The 18533-nt window shown below is 43.5% G+C and overlaps 1 protein-coding gene across 2 annotated transcripts in view; it reads right to left on the minus strand.

Annotated features, from left to right (window-relative positions):
- Positions 1-448: 448 nt before the first annotated feature.
- LOC126541721 (rho GTPase-activating protein 15-like) overlaps positions 449-18533 on the minus strand; it is a 37725-nt gene continuing 19640 nt past the window's right edge. For both annotated transcript variants that reach the window (XM_050188623.3, XM_050188625.3), the window contains 7 exons: positions 17870-17968; positions 11976-12308; positions 7891-7993; positions 6303-6380; positions 4541-4669; positions 4065-4170; positions 449-2761 (listed from right to left, as the gene is read on the minus strand). In XM_050188623.3, the coding sequence (XP_050044580.2) occupies positions 2590-2761; positions 4065-4170; positions 4541-4669; positions 6303-6380; positions 7891-7993; positions 11976-12308; positions 17870-17968 (1020 nt within the window). In that variant the 3' untranslated portion in view covers positions 449-2589. The remainder of the gene's footprint in view (positions 2762-4064; positions 4171-4540; positions 4670-6302; positions 6381-7890; positions 7994-11975; positions 12309-17869; positions 17969-18533) is intronic.

Raw genomic sequence — 18533 nt, forward strand, 5'->3', positions numbered from 1 at the left:
AGCTTATATTAAATTTGTGTAAATTTTCTTGAAAGCTGGGGGCAAGAACATGATTAAACCACTTTCATCTGACATCGCATGCATCTGACATCATATATGTCTGCATCTGACATCGTATCAGGGGCGAGTGTATTACGCAATTACTTCCTAGTTAATTTTGAGAAGGATTGAAGTTACTAGTGTGCAACACAATGCACAAGGGGCCTCAGGGCATCGGGAGGCTCCTTGTATGCAATTTTTATGCTGGCATACCACATATACAAATACTTTCAATGACCATTGAAGTTCGGTTAACGGTTGTTGTAAAACTCTATTCACTGTTGTGCAAGCTTCCTTGTATCTGTTACAAAGCTCACGCAACAGGGCCCATGGAGCGTTTCATTAATTGTTGGTTTTAAGTCATCTAAAGCACAGTGCGACAGGGATAATAACAAATGAAAATTGGACCTTTGTGTGTGACTCAAAAAATCAACTTTATTTGCTATTAATTTATAGTGCTCTCTAAATTCAACAACACAATGGCAAACTTGAAACATGTTCAAAAACTGCATATCATAGATTTTCTCTTAAGGCACAGAGCATACTGTGAGGAATGTCAATAAATAAACCTGATACGTGCTCCTTTATTCACAAGCAATGGCATGTCTTTGTTAAAGCCAAAATTGTACACACGCAAAAGAGGCAGCACTGCTATACCTTTTCAACGGGCTGTAATACTGTCATAAAATATCACAGAATTAGCAACCACATTTGCATGCCTCATGAACCATGATGTTACGCACAATTCTCAACCTTCCCTTGAAGCAACAAGTACCAAACTAAACTACAAATGCCTAACAAACATGCCAGATCTCTTTTTACTGGATGCTCAAAAGTGCCCCCAAGGTTGCTGGTTGTGGTGTCACACAGAACAGTTTCCCTCGCGGAAGAAAACTAGCAGAGACAATGCAGCTGGTTTCACACTGACCAGCATCTTGCAATATTCATGGAACTTCTGTGTTCAACCGAACAACAATAAATTACAAAGGCTGCAATATGGGCACGTGGCATTTGTACCTCTATAACAAACAAAACATCTGAGAAAGAGAGAGAGAGAGTACTCCGTTTTGTACAGTGCATCATGATTTGCTTAAGCTTATTGCCACCACACTGCGAACACAACTTTCTGGCATATTTACCTTTGTACACTTTGTTTGGTGCAGCACTGTCTGAAACTTCACAGAGAAAGCCAGCTCTCAAGAGTGGAGCAAGAAGCAAAGGTGTGTGGGAAGGTGAAACAGAAACTCAAGAATCCAGGTCAGGTTGGCATTTTTAAGCACTCAGCTGACTACAACGGCCTGATATGCCCACTGCTGCTCAATAACCACAGGTACAAGATGCATTTTGCAGGCAAGGACAATGATACAAACAACCTTCCGACTGATTGTGTTCGAATGCAACATATGCTGCCTCAAGATGACAAAACAACAAGATGCTCACCACAGTTGGCATATTACCTGTAGCAATAATCAGGAGCCCACCAGCCTTTCTAGAAAAATGAACATGGGTTTCTGTACGCAGTAACTGCAGTTGCTAATGCAATGACTGGCTCAACCTCACTGCGCATGTCAGCCTATATATTTCCTGTATTATTAGGGCATAAATATTGTGGAATTTTACATAACTGGGCTTTTACAGAATAGATGTCTTTAACTTGCATATTAAGAGCTTATCTAGGCACACTAGCCCCTTCTGTCGGCTTTCTTTCTCCTGACTTCCATTCACATCGGCAGTGTATTATTCATGAGGGCAAATGCACCGTAGTATTTCGACGATGTTTGCAGAACCATGAATTCTGTTCAAGCTGAGCAGCAGGAGCTGCCACTTCCATTCAAGCAATGCTACGGCTACATCAAGGTAAAAAGCAAGAATAATAGTGGTAATAATAATTGAAGAACATATATTCAGTGATCCACTACAGATGAGTTTGGGCACTTGGAATGATAACATAAATCCATTCTAGCTTAAAACCAGGCCAAGAGAATTCAACCTCTAGCCTTTAAATATTTCAAACATGGCTATCAACTAGACCGGTTTCGAAAACACGCTGAAACTTGATGGCAAGGCCAACCATGATGGCAGCACCATGGCCATAACGGCTGATGGATGATGGGCATGCATCCGGAGCGACCAAAGCACAGTCTTGCAGCAATTACTCAGAACCATGGCACCTAGTGGCAGGCACGAAGCAATGTCACCATTTATAGGGCACAGCATGAGCACAGTGTCTGCAACTTCTCCAAGTTGTGTTTTGGCAGGTCGACGTCCTGAATGAGCACGGAACTGTTCTGTTGTCAGCATCCAATGACAGAAAGCAGGAGACGCCATCCACGTGGAAGAAATGGCCAGGAATTAACAGGGGTATTAACAAGGGCACAACACTCTTCTTTTGCTTGCACGGTGCAAGCGGAATTCCGGAACTTTAGTGGTTGCTCCACGTGTCATGACCACAGTGCAGCAGCACAAGAGCAGTAGTAGCAGTAGGAACTGAAAACTGCAGGGGTCAATTTCCCTGCTCTTTGGGAGTATGAAGAAGAACAAGAACAGTGTTCAAGGAAACAGAAAGTTGAACTCGAGCAGGAGGAACTCGATGACCTGGTTCTGTTGCATCATGTCCAAAGCCAGGTTTCGGGGCTCCTCACCTGATGACAGCAGTGTTGGCCCAAACACGATGGCCAGGTTTTGGATGTGCATGCGGTTTTTGTCGCTGTGCTCTGTCACCCTGCGCCATTTCAATGTGCCATATATAAGAAACAGGAGAAGAAAAAAATGTTATAACCAGCAATGATTAATTACATCTACAGTTACAGTAAAACCTCATTAGTTTGATCCTCGTTAATTTGAAAAATAGAATAATTTGGACTCGTCCTCTGAGCCCAGCAGGCATATGCATTATTTAATGCAATCAAACCCTCGTTAATTCAGGCATATTTGGCTACGCACCGGTTTATTCGAACAAATTTTGGAACTTGGCGAGCGCCGAGTGCAGTAAATGTGCGACGCAAAAGAGCAAAAATGGCGCTAGCGTCCAACCGAAATGAAGTAGCGGAGCCCACATCGCCATATTCATCAGCAGAAATCCTACATGAATGACAGCAATGCCGGAACACTTCGTGCCCATTGCATCATAAATCGGTGTGCGCATCTGGCCGTGTGCCTTTAGAACTGCAAGATCACCATCCATGATTACGTCGATAGCAGCTGCGGTTTCGTCCAGAGCAGCTGCCCCAAATAGTAGTTTCGTTTTGAGTTGGTGCACACGTCGGTCACGTGCCTTCAAAATTGCACAGTCACCAACCATGATCGTCTCGATAGCGACCGCGGTTTTGTCTGCCGTTGTTGCAGCAAACAGTAGTTTCGTTTAAAAGGAGTCGACTGTAGAACAGGCAAGGCCTGTGCAGGACATCATTGAAAGTTCAACGAAGGTAAAATAGACTATCTGTAGGCCCTATGTCTGACGTGAGAGACCTTGATAGTGACTTGCTTCAAGAAGTTATTATTACATAATGCTATTGCCTGCCTTGTTGGTGCAGGTGGAAACTAAGAGACATGAATACAACGCTGATGGGCCATATGCTTGCTCGCCGCAGGCTTGTATGTTCACAAGCACTTCTACTGGCTTAACCAATTATTCTGCACTAAATCTGCATAGTGTTGGTGGTATTGGTATTGGTTGTTTTAAAGGCACAGGCGAATCTGTCCCAGCAGGTGCTCCAGCCTAAAATAATTGCAGCAGACAACGCTATCATTCGCTTACGAAACCAGTGTTGTCCGTAATGTTGAACAGCCTATGCAATACTGACTGTCTGTCTATCCCACAAAAAGATTGATAAGGACGCATTTTCCAAGCAGTATGGTAATCTTCTCAGTGCAATAGACAAAGAGCAAAAGAGTGAGAGGCTGTGCAATTAATGAGCCAAGTCCCCTCTAATAATGCAGTGCAAGCAAGTTGTACCTTTGAATACGGTCAACAGTGGGTTAACCTGGTGAAAAAAAAAAACTCAGAAGAGTTCTATCTCTCTTACGTCAGAAGATGCCTGAGCAGGTACTTGAGTGTGTCATAGTTTGGTCGTGGCAGCTCAGACAGGAGATCTCGAAACATGGCCATCTTAGTCGTTCTTGTGGGTTGACCTGCAGTGACAAAAAATGCCTTCGACTGAAACAAGCAGCCCAAATGAGAGCAAGGCCCCTTATAAAGATGAGTGCAATTCTGTCTACTGTTACATGAAGCTCACTAAAACCAGCACAGTCCCGCTTTAGTCATGTGGTTAGAGCCCCAGCTGTAAGAAACGGCAGCCTTTCTAGAAAAGCAACACTATATTAGTACTTTCTTTGAGGTGCAGTGAATGCATAACTACAGTATTTTTTCTAATCTAAGCCATTTCTTCTGATCCCTGGATGGAATAGCCAAGAAAAGGCTTGTACAAATCAAACTGATGGTTATATTACCGACAAATGCATTATTTTCCTTGTTTGACATGGTGAAAAGCATCAGACGCACCAATTGCCTTGAGGAACTTGAGGAACAGATTGTAGGGGAAGAGGGGCTCTTTCATGTGCCGGAAGAACATCTTAAGTGCTCCTGTAAGCACATGGATGTCTTCTTCTTGTGCTAGGATGCTGTAATCATCTGCAGGTAACAAAACACAGCCATAATTACCTTCTCTGGCATCATGTGGTAAATGACCCCACTGCAACCATGTACCTTTGCGTCCATTTGCAGAGGACAGCACATCACTGCCAAGTCACATGTCTGCCAAGTCACTAAATCACACTGCCATGAACACCAAGGCCAAATATTACACATCTACTCAAAGCAGGGTATCCACAGCTTTAAATTCCCACCATCATTGACGATACAGGGTGGTGTAAGCCAGTCATAAAACGGCTACTGATAGTATCTGTAGTATTTTCTTAGAGGTCATGATTTCATTGATGACATTGATGTTGACAGTGAAGAGAGAACTAGACACATCATTGATGCAAATTATACACTTGTTGCCTCTTCTCCATGTAAAGTTATTTTTAAGCAGATGTGTCTTGGGAACATATCATATGTACTCGATATGAGAGTGTCATTAACTCATGGGCATTCTTGTCTGGAATGCTTATTTCTTTCCTTTCAGACTTGAAAATAAAAAGGTTGTGAGTGTAGCATCTACACTGTCTACAAATTGTGATTGTCCACTTAATGCTACTTCGAATTCTTTAGACATTTATCTTCACACATGAATACAACTCTCTTCAATACTCTGTCTATTGACATGAACATCTATCTTATTGTACTTTCAATGCCTGTACCTTACGATCAATAAAACAATTGCATTGTTATTCGAGCAGGATTTTTTATAGTATGCCTAGATCTAAGTATACTAGCATTTTTGAATTTTGCCCCCATTGAAATATTGCTGATGCGGCCGACACTGAACCTGCAACCTCGAGCTTAGCAGCGCAAATCCGTAGCCACTAAGCTACCACAGCGGGCCTTCACTTTTGAGAACAAATTATTTCGAGTGCACATGTATATAAAGAGATAATGCTAAAAAACGTATGATATGAAGGGGCCATAAATTTTACCCCGAATAATGCTGAAATACACAGAGGCGTTACCAAGTAAAGTAGGAAGGATGTTCCGAAAGGAGGTTTCGTCAATTTTTTTTTTTTTTTTTATGAGAAGATGGTACATTAAGTGAAATAAACGATCGGCATAAGAATCCACACCCATTGCTGGTTCAAAGACAGAAGGAGTGTCAGCAGAGGAGGAATGACGCGCCGAAGAAGGGAGAGTAGCAGCAGACCGGCGTGCCCGAGGTTATTCTAGTACAAATCACGATGGCAGAGAGACGTGTGCTGACAACGTGGTCACCAGTGGAAGTGGTGTTATCCAGTATGAATGGGCACATGGGACTAGTGTCTGTCAGCTGTGAATGCCTACAGGTCGTGTATGGTGAAGAGGTTATGTCTCAGGCCTTGCATTATAGGGCACCAAGTTTTGCCAGAGTGGTTTCTTCAAGCTGATTGCAAATTACGACAAATGTCTCGATTTTGGTGGCGACTATGTGCAAAAATAGTGCAAGGTGTATAATTCATGATGCCATGGTATATTTTTTTTTCTGGCAATAAAGTTTCCGTGTGAAAATAAACGACGAGGCTTAGTTTTGGAACGTTCCTCGCACAAACCTTTATTTTTTTAAATCTGTGGTCTTGTATGCGCAGAAGTGAAAAACAGAAAACAAAAGTGTAAAAACACCATGAAACCCTACCTTGATTGACATGGCACCGGACCTTCTGCACTTGAGAGAGGTTGCCACTGGCACGATAAAGACCATCGGCCGTCATGTCTGGAATAAAGACACTCATGTTGCTTAGAGAACTCACACGCTTGCCAAGCCTCTTCTTGCAGAAAGACTAAGAGCTAGTGAAATATACTGTGGCAGCATAGCACTAACTGATGGATTGGTATATTATAGAAGTGTGAGAATACTGAATACTAGTAGATACTTATTTGAATATACAATCAGGAAATAATGAAGCCAAATATTGAATACAACATTGAACATAAGAAATGTTCATAGCCCCATGACACTTTTACACAACAATTAAATCCAAAGCTAGTTTTGTGATGGGCAGCTCGAAGCTACAGAAAGAGACCCATGTGTGTCAACTAACAGCGTCGAGAACAAGAGGCCGTCACTCAGTGTGTAACAAGGATCATGGCAGTGAACAACATTATTGCCATCCCGCACATTTGCTTTCGTTTGTGAGGCAGTTTGTCCACTTTCTGAGTGTTGTACGGTTACTGCAAATAGATCTGTGTCGATTCGGCTCCAAACCATAACTTTAGTTTCCAACGACACATGCAGCACGGACGATTGGGCCTAATGTCCTAGACAGTGCCTTTTTTCCATGTTGCTTTGTTTCAATTTGACCCACGGATCTGGACAAACCTAGTACTGGCTAGGTTCGACGTGATGCCATTCTCTGAGTTGCAGCATTTGGGCCACTTTGTGTGCAATACCTGCATCAGGCCAACACTGAGAATTATATGCAGTAGGGCAGAAGCTCTTGCAGAGACAAGGTTCATGAATGCGTTAGCCAGGACAGCTCATCCGCGCTGCACTCGACACTCATTTTGCATTGAAAACAATGTAGCGAGGCGCTCACTTGATCGGCACCGACGAACATAAGGGGCTATGCAGTGCAATGACACGCAGCACTGAGCCCCCAGGTACCGAATATACCTAATACATTAAAAATCGAATAACAGATATTTGATTTGCAAATTGAATTATTCCAACTTTCAGTATTCAATTCAATTCAGTGATAGTATTCGAGTATTCATACATCCCTACTATACAGTTTTGCTAGATATGATCACAAACTGCTTGGAAATTCTAATCTTTTCTCAGATCACGTAGCCTGTAAACTTTTGACATTGACTGTACGTGTATATGTACAAATAAGGACATTGACATGCAAGTGGTTGGCATAAGCAACAAGAATTTCAGACAGCCCTGATGACATGGAACAATGTGCCAATGCGTACTGTATGGTCCATTTAGAAGCAGCCAGTTGGCGTTCTGCCATTTATTACACTTCAGATAATGCACCACACGTTAACTATTTTTTGATGCGTGGTGGTTGCCAAACACATTGTATCAGCCACTTTTGAAACCAACAAATTCGAATAAATGTTTCAGTAATATTATTGGCTTTATTAGCAGTAAAGTGTTCCTCTTAACAGTGGACATACCGTCTACGCTACCGATACATACTGCCACATTTTTTAAGCTTCTATGACACCAGCCCCTGTACTCAACCTGATACAATCCAAGTGACAATGCTACACACCTCTCCTCTCGATCTCGAGGATACATTCCTGGACAAACCGAGGCACGCTTGATCGGTCCTTCTCACACAAGTGTGCCAGTGTGCAACCAAACACAGGCTCATCCTGTAGCGAAAAAGCAGAAGCGCACCATGTTTACAAGTGAATATTCAGGGCACAGCAGACGAACAGTCACTGTTACATAGCTACGACCACTCATAACTGAAGTAAGTTTATAGCTAGAGGAGTACTGGCACGTATTTTCGAAGCTTTAGAAACCCTGTCATACACTTCTTGCACATAAAATATGACATTTAACAAGTATCAGGCTAGGGAATGCCTTTATAAGGTAGTTTAATTTAATAATAAAATTGGGGCCGGAAATGCCGGACCTGGTATCATTGCCATTATCATGACAACATGGCAAAATGCAAAATGTGCTGATTTGATGTAGCAATAAGGCTAGGCATGCTGGTGTTCCTCATAAAAATGTAGGTGGAGTGCTGTACACATTACTTTTCGTTGTGCTTAAGTGGCAACCGCATGCATGCAATATTTCAGCAACACCAATAAGCAACATGATAGACTGTGGCATGGAGCAACCACATGGACGCAACATCACAAAGAAAAGTAGTGACAAATTTGATTGTTGTCTGAATAAATGTCTTAAAGAAACTGCAAACATACTATGAGGCCAATGTTTTACCCAGGTGTATTAAATCTAGCTTTAATATGCTTTCATTTCCCGTGAAAATCCGTTCGATGTCGTCAGTGCAAAATGCCGTAGCACAATCTGGTGAGCAAAGCTCAAAATATTTTCGCAGCTCACGGTGACCTCTCAGGCCTAACAGTGTCAAAACAAACAACTAACCTCAACAATATCGACAAGACAGCGACTTTCTCCTGCATACGTTGTCCTCAGTGTGAGATGAGACGAAGTGTGGCCAATTTTACTATTTATTTTTTGCTGTCAAGGCAGAGAGCAAGTTGCAAGAGCTAATTCAGATCGACGCGGGCGCACTGGTTGCTTTCATGTTGTGGCGCAATCATGCTGTTCCCGGCGAAAGTTGCCTCATGGTCTTCTGGGTGAAAGTGAAATTTTTCTGGCTGGGCAAAAACTGGCAATGCAACAAGCAACAGCAATGGATTGCCCTCCCTTGACGGCAAAGCTTGGCGCTTGTCGGCACCGCTTGAAAATCACATGCATGCAGTTGTACCTTTATGTGTGGCAGCTGGAGTGATCAAACGAACGGAGCCAGCCACTTTTATCGTGATATCATGACTCATGCACCTTCTGAGTACTGAATGTGGCTGCTAAAAATATGTATTTTACAAAATTTCTGAGGAAAACTGGCACTCGCCAGGGTTCTGCTTAAGGTTTAGAGTGCTTAGATTTTCATTTAAAGGGACAATAAAGGCAAATGTTAGGTAAAGCTAAAGTGATAGATAAATGCTCAAGAACGTCTAAGGCATCAATGGTATCACAAACAGAGCTTTAGTAATCAAGAAATTGAGATAAATGAACGACACAAATTTTCAGGACACGATTTGAAACTCCCCCATGACATTCATGTACCGGCCCGATTATGTAGGAACTCCTCATTATTATTCTGTCACTAGTACTCAACCACTCGTAATAAACAGATAATTGTATTGCATTATAAGATCGAAGTAAATGCTAGTTGTACAGTTCCAATTCATGTTTACAAAAAAAGAAATCACTGATATTGTCCCTAAACTGTGATGTGGGTGGTCGAAATGTTTCGTTTTCGCTCGACTCTGTGCCACCCAAGCTTTCGCATTTCAGTAGTATCATTATCCCTTAGTGCTGTGCTGGCTATGCTTGCTTACATAACTGGCATAAACTGCCACATTATTTTGTGGGATGCCCAAATGGTCCACCAATACTGTCTGAGCTCAGTTTCTCCATGGCTGCACATTTGCATTTTGCTCACAAACACATAGCACCATCTGTCTGGCGCCATTTTACTCACCGACGGCAGTAAAGGGTGGTGAGGGCATATGCAACGCCTTCACTCCTGTGGGGATGCGCGACTCTCAAGCATCCCCTGATATGCTGTTTTCCCGCACGGCTCGCGTGGCCTGGCGCCCACGGCGGTCGGAGTGGTACAAGCGCGGTGCGAGAGATGGCGCGACTGTCGCGCCGCGGCGGGGTTACTCGGGCGCAGAGAGACAAAGCGCGCTCTCTTTGGTCAGCGCGGGCGCCGTCCGATGCTTCTGCGAGACTGTCTCGCGTGGCCGCCTTCGAACGTGCCACCATTTGCGTGACTGTACACGCGAACGACCAGGCGTTGGGATCCAGCATGGGGCGAACATATTCGCTCGCTTGCCGGTCGCTCGGTGAGTCGGACTTCTAGATTTGTCGCGCGCCCATCGGCATGTTTTGTGGATGGCAACTCGGCTAGCAGGCATTGATCTATGAAAGGTGCAATAAATGCCCTTGTGACTGTTTGCACTACTGTGTTGTCGTTCCTTTGACCCAAGAGTACGGAGGAGAACCCCGTATCTCCCAAACTCCCCACTCGGAGGTGGGCAATTTGAATTGTGCTAAAGGTATGCGGATCCTTCAGACGTGATTTTCTCTTAAACTAAGTCTTTTCTTGACATGAAACAAGCACGTCAAGGTTTCTGGAATGGTATTTTAACATTCCACATTGACTTAGAGGGGGCATGACAAACAATATTCAATTATAATCTGTATTGTGTGAGGTAATCTTTGTGCATTCAAGAACATGTAGGCAAAATTTTAAGGTATATTAACCAGCACATAATTTATAATCGGATTTTTTATAATACACTTGAATGGTATGGTATAACAGTTGCGCAGAACTGGCACGCTCGCGAGCCATGACGTCACAGGCTGCTTACTTGCCAAGCGAGCATGCATATTCCGGCAAAAAATCCGTACTTCAGTTGTGCACGCATGCGGGAAACTTCTGCTATGTTCAACTTGCTAGTGGAATGTAGCACTGTGGGGCACCATAGCGAACAGGGCAAGGAGTGTTCCATACCATTCTTCAGGTTCCCCAAGGAGCACGTCAAGTGTGAAGCTTGGGAGATGAATGTGGGCAGGAAGAACTGGTGCTCATCTGATGCTTTTGTTTTGCTCTCGGAACACTTCACACCAGCCAGCCACAATGACAATTCGCACCTGCTCACCGAGTTTGGGATACTCAGGGAAGAGCTGAGACTGCAGCCAGATGCGATGCTGACTGTGTTCGCGTACTGACTGATCCCCGGCCAAACTTGCTATTTTTTTTATTTATTTTTTAGCGATATCGGGTGCAATAAAGAAAGTTCAAGTAAAGGTTCAGCCAAAGCGTGCATTGCGCAAAATCCTTGCGCAGCAGACACATGTGCACTGGGATTTGTTCACATATGCCGCACGCAACTACAGAGGGAAAAAAAATTGGTGGGAGCGCACAGCAGCTTAACAAAATCATAGTTTTGTTGAGTACGGATCCGAGAGGCATGTACGCATGGAATGCAGGCTAGCAAACAACCTACGCAGATGACAATTTGCATTGTGTGAAGCAGCGCCAGAATTCGTCTCTTGTGAATAGCTGGCTAAGCTGTGCTGCTCACATGAAATATGATGAAATAAAGCGACAAAGCTATAGTACTCACCTGTGCAGAAAGGCATCAGCAGCATTTTGCACAACACCAATGTTGACCACGTTTACTACACTGTCTTTGTCCATGACCTCCAAGATTTGCACGTGCCAGCCGGCATGCGCAAATCTGAGGCCATGTTTCTACACTTGAGCTGGTGGCGACGGGGTCGAAATCAAAATGCATGGCATATTCAACTCCATCGCTGCTTCTGATGCTCAAAGATTCGTCACTTGCTTCTTTACGCGAAGTTGGTGGACTTGAAGACATGGCACGCAATATCAGGAGCAAATACGGCTACAAATACAGCTACACATGGCAGCTGTGCTCCGACCTCACGTGGTGTGGTGGCTGATTTTGTAGCCATATAAAACATATAAATAAAAGAGTCACAAGTTTCATGTCAGTACTTCTTTAAGCAGGGGAGCAGTACTGCATATAGGATTAGAGCATGCTTTGAATACACTATACAAACCTTAAAGATGCCTTTCTCCTGAAGGCTTTCTAATGTTGGCCTTCGGACAAAAAACTGCCGAAGCTTGTTTCGAATGCGGTTCTTCCGCTCCTGGGGGCTCTGGCTTCCACAGGTGTCCACCACACCAGTAGCTTGTGATTGTGGCTGCTGTGCAACATCACAAGTCGGGGCAGGTGGAGAGGCTGGCTGACGAATAGACTTGGATCGGCTGGCCTTCTTGCTACGCCGAGATGCAAAGCTGGACGAAGGTGGAGGTGCACTTTCCTCGGGAGGGGGAGGTGGAGCAGGAGGCTGTTCTGGTTGCCAGCCCATAACGAGGCCCAAGCCGTTGGGCTGTAAAAGATGACAAAAACTGTGATTGGAAGAACTACTGCTATGTGTACTATGTTTTATATAGAATGGTAGCTATTATTTCAGCGCTGGACATGTCTGCAGAATTATCTAAAGACTGTTCCACAAGACTAGCTGTGTGTTTCATTAAAGCATTAGATGCTTTGGGTGGCTGACTTGGAGCTTGTTTATATGTTTCCTCAATATTCTTAACAGCTATAAATCACTAACACTGGCAGTAAATGATTCCAGTGCAAACATGTTTACTTTAATCTAATATATATTACCCTAACTGTAAAGCTGGGTTCTGTGTTTAAAATTATAAGCAGCATCAGTTGTAGGGTGTCACACATGCTCTTGGGACGAAGGCACAACACAGCTGTGGAAACAAACAAAAGGAAATTTATTGTGCCTTCTATACACCAATGCCAGCTAGCTGAATCACAATGAATGGAACATGTTGATGGGTGATAAAATATCACAAAGTTTGACTCAGCATGACAGAATATCGAGCAAATATGTTCACCCCAAGTCGGACACCAATGCCTAATCATTTGTGTGTACAGTCACGTGAACAGTGGCACACTCGAACAATCATGCTAGTCCATCCCAATGATCTGCTCCAAAGCCTCTCACAGGACGGTGCCATGAAGTGTGCTGGATGTGCAAAACATCCGCGCGTGCCGCTGCCGCCAAGCCAAAGAGCAAGAGGCCACTCCCTTTTTTTTTGCGCCTGAGTAAACCCCCAATTACGTGGCATTAGCCGTGCAACACTTGTGCCCTCTCTCGTACTACACCGACCGCCAGCAGCACACAGCTACACATGAAAGCTGGATTACAGGATATGTGAAAGCCATGTGGGGAAAACAACATAAGGGGACACGTGAGAGTCGTCTCCACACCGTATAAAGTAAAAGTAATCCCAAAAGGGCACCAACGAGTGACTCCATTGTAAAGAGAACTAAAAACTATTTTAAAGGACGCAAATGCACACATCCACCTTGTAAATAATGTGACTATAGTACAGTGCACCAAGACCGCACATTAAATACCAAGCACCAAGAGGGCATACTAACTACACGACATAAGGGGAGATACTCCTCGAAAAAACATTTCTTTAATATTTGTACTAGAGATTTGAAAATTCACCCACTTATATAGCATTTCAAGCACATTTCAAATATATCATTGGTTTCTGTGCAGCTGCTATAGTTCTTGAGTTAAGTCCTACACAATGGCAAGAGAGAGAGAAAGCAAGGACAGGAAAGGCAGGGAAGTCAACCAGAAGAGCATCCGGTTTGCTACCCTACACTGGGTGTGGGGGAAAGAGGAACAGAAATAGGGAAAAGGGAGAGAGTAAGCACTGAGCGAGTGTGGGAGTGACACTATATGCAGGGACGCTATAAAAGGTATCTTAAGCCGGTGCACTTCAAGTATTGTACCAGTGCATGAATCACTTTTCGTGCCAGTGACGGGTATGGCCACAGTTCGAGTATCTTTGACTTGGTGAACGGTCTTGAGTCCAGTCGGTGTAAAGTTGCCCACAGAGAGAGGCGTTCGACATCATAGCGAGGGCAGGTACACAATAGGTGCTCGATGGTTTCCTCGCACCCACAGGAGTCGCACATCAGGCTCTCGGCCATTCCCAAATGATAGGAGTATGCGTTCGTGAACGCCACTCCCAGCCACGAGCGGCACAGCAAGGTAGTTTCGTCGCGGGAAAGGACGGATGGCAGTTGTAGCCGTAGCGTGGGGTCCAGTTTATGTAATCGGCAATTGAAGGCACTTGAACTCCAGAGATCTTGCGACTTTTTGCATGCAAGTAGGCAAAGTGCCTGGCAGCGTCTGACCTCGCCAAAGGTGTTGGACACGGGTGTTGGACCTTCATTCCATTGCATTCTCTGTGTAATTATTGCATGTCTTTTAAGGGGCTAACAACCAATTTTTAAGGACCCAGTTTTTTATGGAACAACAAAAAACTCACCCTCAGTAGTGTTTAAGCCTGCAGCGGTTACTTCCAAAAAGCATGTGGATATTTTGTAAGCAGAATTTTTCGATCTGAGCAGCTTCTCAAAAAGAAAGAATCCCTCCTCCATTAATGGTGAGAAATGAAAGAGATGCCGATAGCTCACCTTGCAAATTGTGAAAACCACCCGTCGTTCTGCTTTCACAGGAGTCAGTGCAACTGTGATTAACCACCTATATTTTCACCTTTTCAACCACTTTTGAGTATAAAGAGCTGGTACAGTAAGTTTGCACTGTTGTGCAGACCTTTCTTATATCTGTATCCCATTTTTCCCCAAGTGCACACCTATGTGATGGCTGACTGGCCACCGGCGTCATTGTACTGTCGATAGACGAGCCAAGCCAACTCATTGAAAATGAAGGCGAAGGCAGCCCCACTTTTCTACTCCCTACAAACGAAGGCTGATTTGCACATTGTAAGTTAAAAAAGAAAACTTATAATAGAAAAAAAAGGAGCAATGTAGTTCAATACTAACAAGAAGACTAGGAACCGCATACACTAGTAGAAGGTCATGTGATAAGTCTCTTATGTATCTTCATGTACTTGCCACGTGGCACACCAAAGGTCATTTCTTGCAACTTTTAGTGAAGAATTAAAAATAAAAGCCCACGTTTAATAAGAAAAACAAGGTTTGGTTTAGCCGATACGATAGGAAATCTTTGCATCAGCGGGGGTATCTCGATTCATGTTCTGAGCAATTGTCTGTCCCTTTAAGCATCATTATTTTTCATTGCTGGAATAATAAACATAAGCTATATTTAAGCTATTTTTTATATTTCCAAAATTTTCTGCATAAATACATGAAAGAAAAGTGTTTTCTCCCGCTCAAAATTTCCTGAAATATTGCAACCCTAAGTGAGCATCATGTCCGGCAATGCCCCCAAGCTCAATTTCATTCCAGTTTACCTTCACCATCTTAAAACGAAAATGTGAGTCTCAAGTAACTCGGGCTGCCCCACAAGCTTGACGCGTGCCAGCATCTCGTGCTACAACAATTCTTTCCCGAGTGGGCACGTGAGACGGGCCTTGATTCACTTTTTATTGATATGGAGAATTGCATTTGAATTTAAAATAGGCTATTTCATATATACTTTGCCGCAAAAATGCTTTCAAACTTCAATGCATTCAGCAGAAGTGGAGTTATTGGCAATCAAACATGCCCTTAGCAGTGTTTCCGCTCCTTCTTCAATGCCTTGCACTACGAAGGCTACAGCGAATCGAGGCGTGCCCACAACGCCTTGCATACTGAACGCACCGTGGCACACAGTTCAAATTTGTTTTCGATGTTAACTTAGATGCCAGAACTTCTGATTTTGGCGTCTACAATGCGCCAAACGTAAGCCAAATGTGGTTGTCCTCAGTGAGTTGCAGTGCACTCAGTCAGTGGACTCGTTGTGGCACCCCACAGCTGCTGTGGTATCTACACTACATAGCAGACCGCAGCTAAATGCAACTGTAATGCATAAGCGTTTGCAACTGTAAGCGTTTGCTTTGGGCATGACAGGGCTTGAGTGCGTACTCATGCTCATATGCTCCAGTCTGACCATGCTACGTGGTGTGGACCGGCTTTGTACTTCACCAGCTTGACCAACGACGGATAGTAGCCGCATCCAACTTGCACATTTTGAAGTGCTATCATAATTGATTACAAAGCGTAGTCAGCCAAGGCATCTAACCAGGAGTGGCCAGGAGTGAGTACATGTTGGCAGGCATGCGTGTGGTCTGACCTTAAGTTCCGCATGCTTCGAGGCTAGTTGAGTGTTCGAAACTAGTCGAAATCAGCGCCACGACTACGACAACGATAAGTAGTGTGGCCAATGTTTAATTCGTACATGGGCGGCTGTGGCTGAGCATGACCCGATGATCGTTGGCTTCTTATGAAAGTACGTCATTATTACCGAAATTAGAAAGCAGGTTTTCACTTACTTCAGTCTGCTTATTCAATTTTGTCAATAAATACACACAACAACAGTAGGGAGACGCACACCAATCCAAACACCCTTCTTGATTAACGTCAGCTATAGCCGCGTATGGGAATCTGTTATATTACGAAATAAGTCGTCCAGAAAAGAGTTAGGAGCAGGCTTCCGTCGAAAAGAGAGCACTTGAGAGAAAGATGACTTCATGCTCCCCTTGCAAGCTCCAAGCATCGCTCAAGACTGTAAAATTTGGCTGAGATCTCCACAGCATTGTATGCTATGTGCAGACTATGTTTTTTTCACCAAGCCTAAGGGGTGGTTCAGGATCCCTTTAAAAGTTCCCACCAAAATTCTCCGCCCTAAAGCTACTAACTCGAGCCGAATTTGAGAAGCGGGAACATAAGCTTGCTGAAGCTGCAAAAATGACAGTGCAGGTGTTGGGCCGCTTGAGCCCCACCAGATCTGTGTGCATTGGTGCTTCGTGCTGCTATGATTTGTGCAATGCTTCGCCTTACGTAGATGTCAACTCCAGTCAAGTCTGCCGAATGTTTAGGGACTTCGGAATGTAAGTTTTCCCAGTTCGCACACACACACACATATATATATATATATATATATATATATATATATATATATATATATTTATATAACGCATGCACAAGGTTCTACTCTATATGCATGAGAAGTTTGGTTGAACTTGCTTAAAATTAAAAGCACACCTTGGCACACACAAGTTTCTGAAAACCCGAAACACAGAAGGAAGGAACAATTCAATTTAAATATAAGGTGTGAAATTGATCTTTCTCTGTTTTTGAGAACGAGACCTAGACTACATTTTAAAGTAACTTAGAACTGCCAAGTGTGTCTGCATTGGCGAGAGAATGCACAGAAACAGTAGTGCTTCCCAATGCTGCAGTGCTGCTAAGCACTACCTCTCAATAAGATGCAGTTACAACCAAATTTAGGCTTGAATTTTGTCTTGATGTTTCGATGCATGTAGATCGTTACAGGTTACTACATCAGTTGGAGATGATAATGTACAAAGATGACAAAGGACAAACAGAGTATGAGAAAAGGAGAGAGAGAAGGAAGCTTGTTTCTCTGTGTCAAGCTTCTGAAATGTAACAGCCTTGTGCGTCACAGCTGTGTTTCCAGGGCAATTCAGGAAAGCACAGAGTTTACTCTTTGATCACAGCAAGCACTTTACATGTGCTGTCTTCTATGTAATTGTCATTTAGTTTATGCGTAGATTTTGAAACTAATAAGCAACTTTTATGTGAGACCGATGCAGAATCTGAAAAGCAGGAGGATCTATTAAACCACTGCAGGATGGAGTTCTTGCATAAGTGGGACATGGCAGTCAGGGCAACATAAAGTGATGGCGATATGGTGTAGTGGCATCTGAACAGCTTGGTCGCCTTGCCAGCAATGAGTAAGGATGACACACGTCAACGTAGCTTTGAACAAGTGCACAAGGAAGACAACCTGCAAAATTTTCCCCATGCTTGGGTTGCTTCTAGCACATACTATCCTGGCTTTGACCCTTTAATTGAAACAAAACCCACGATGTCCTACAGCAATGCTTATCAGATACAAACTGGGGAAAAAATCTCACATACCAGCCTCTTGACAGCTGCACTGATGGTGTCGAACCATTCTTTGCTTGTTTGGACATTGTCATCTTGGAGGAGCACCTTTTGCCCAGCTGTAGTGCTCAGCTGTAACGTAGACACCAAAAAATATGTTCAGTGAACTATCGAGAGTGTGGGAACTGGCAGTGCAATGGACAAGGTGAGCATACTTCACAACATGTGGACAAATGACGGGAATGACTTAGCACTGAAAGTGCTGATTAAAGCAAATGAGTTCTGCAAAAACCCACAACATGGAGTTAGCTCATGGAAGAGAAAAACTGAATTTACAGAAATTTCCCTTCATTTTCTAAAGGCGCTACAAATGCTGGGAGACCACTGCAACTCCAGGCTAAAGTACCATTCAAGCTATACTTACTTAAAAACTTGGCTGAAACAATCGAGATAAACCCAGAAGTTGGCTTAATTACACAGCAATGTATTCATGAAAAAATAACAAAATAAAAGAAAAAAAGGAACAAAGGAAGAAAGAAAGTCGTTGAAAGCAGCAAACAACAGTTGTCGTATATTATTGTTGTAGGCCATGTTCTGGCTGAAAGTTCAGCTGCTTTGATGAACAACAAACACTTCACAAGAATTACATCTTGATGCCTGCCAGTTCATAATACTGACCTAACTGAAATTTATGTTG

Source organism: Dermacentor andersoni, chromosome 2 (assembly GCF_023375885.2).
Source record: "Dermacentor andersoni chromosome 2, qqDerAnde1_hic_scaffold, whole genome shotgun sequence".
Taxonomy (NCBI): Eukaryota; Metazoa; Arthropoda; class Arachnida; order Ixodida; family Ixodidae; genus Dermacentor; species Dermacentor andersoni.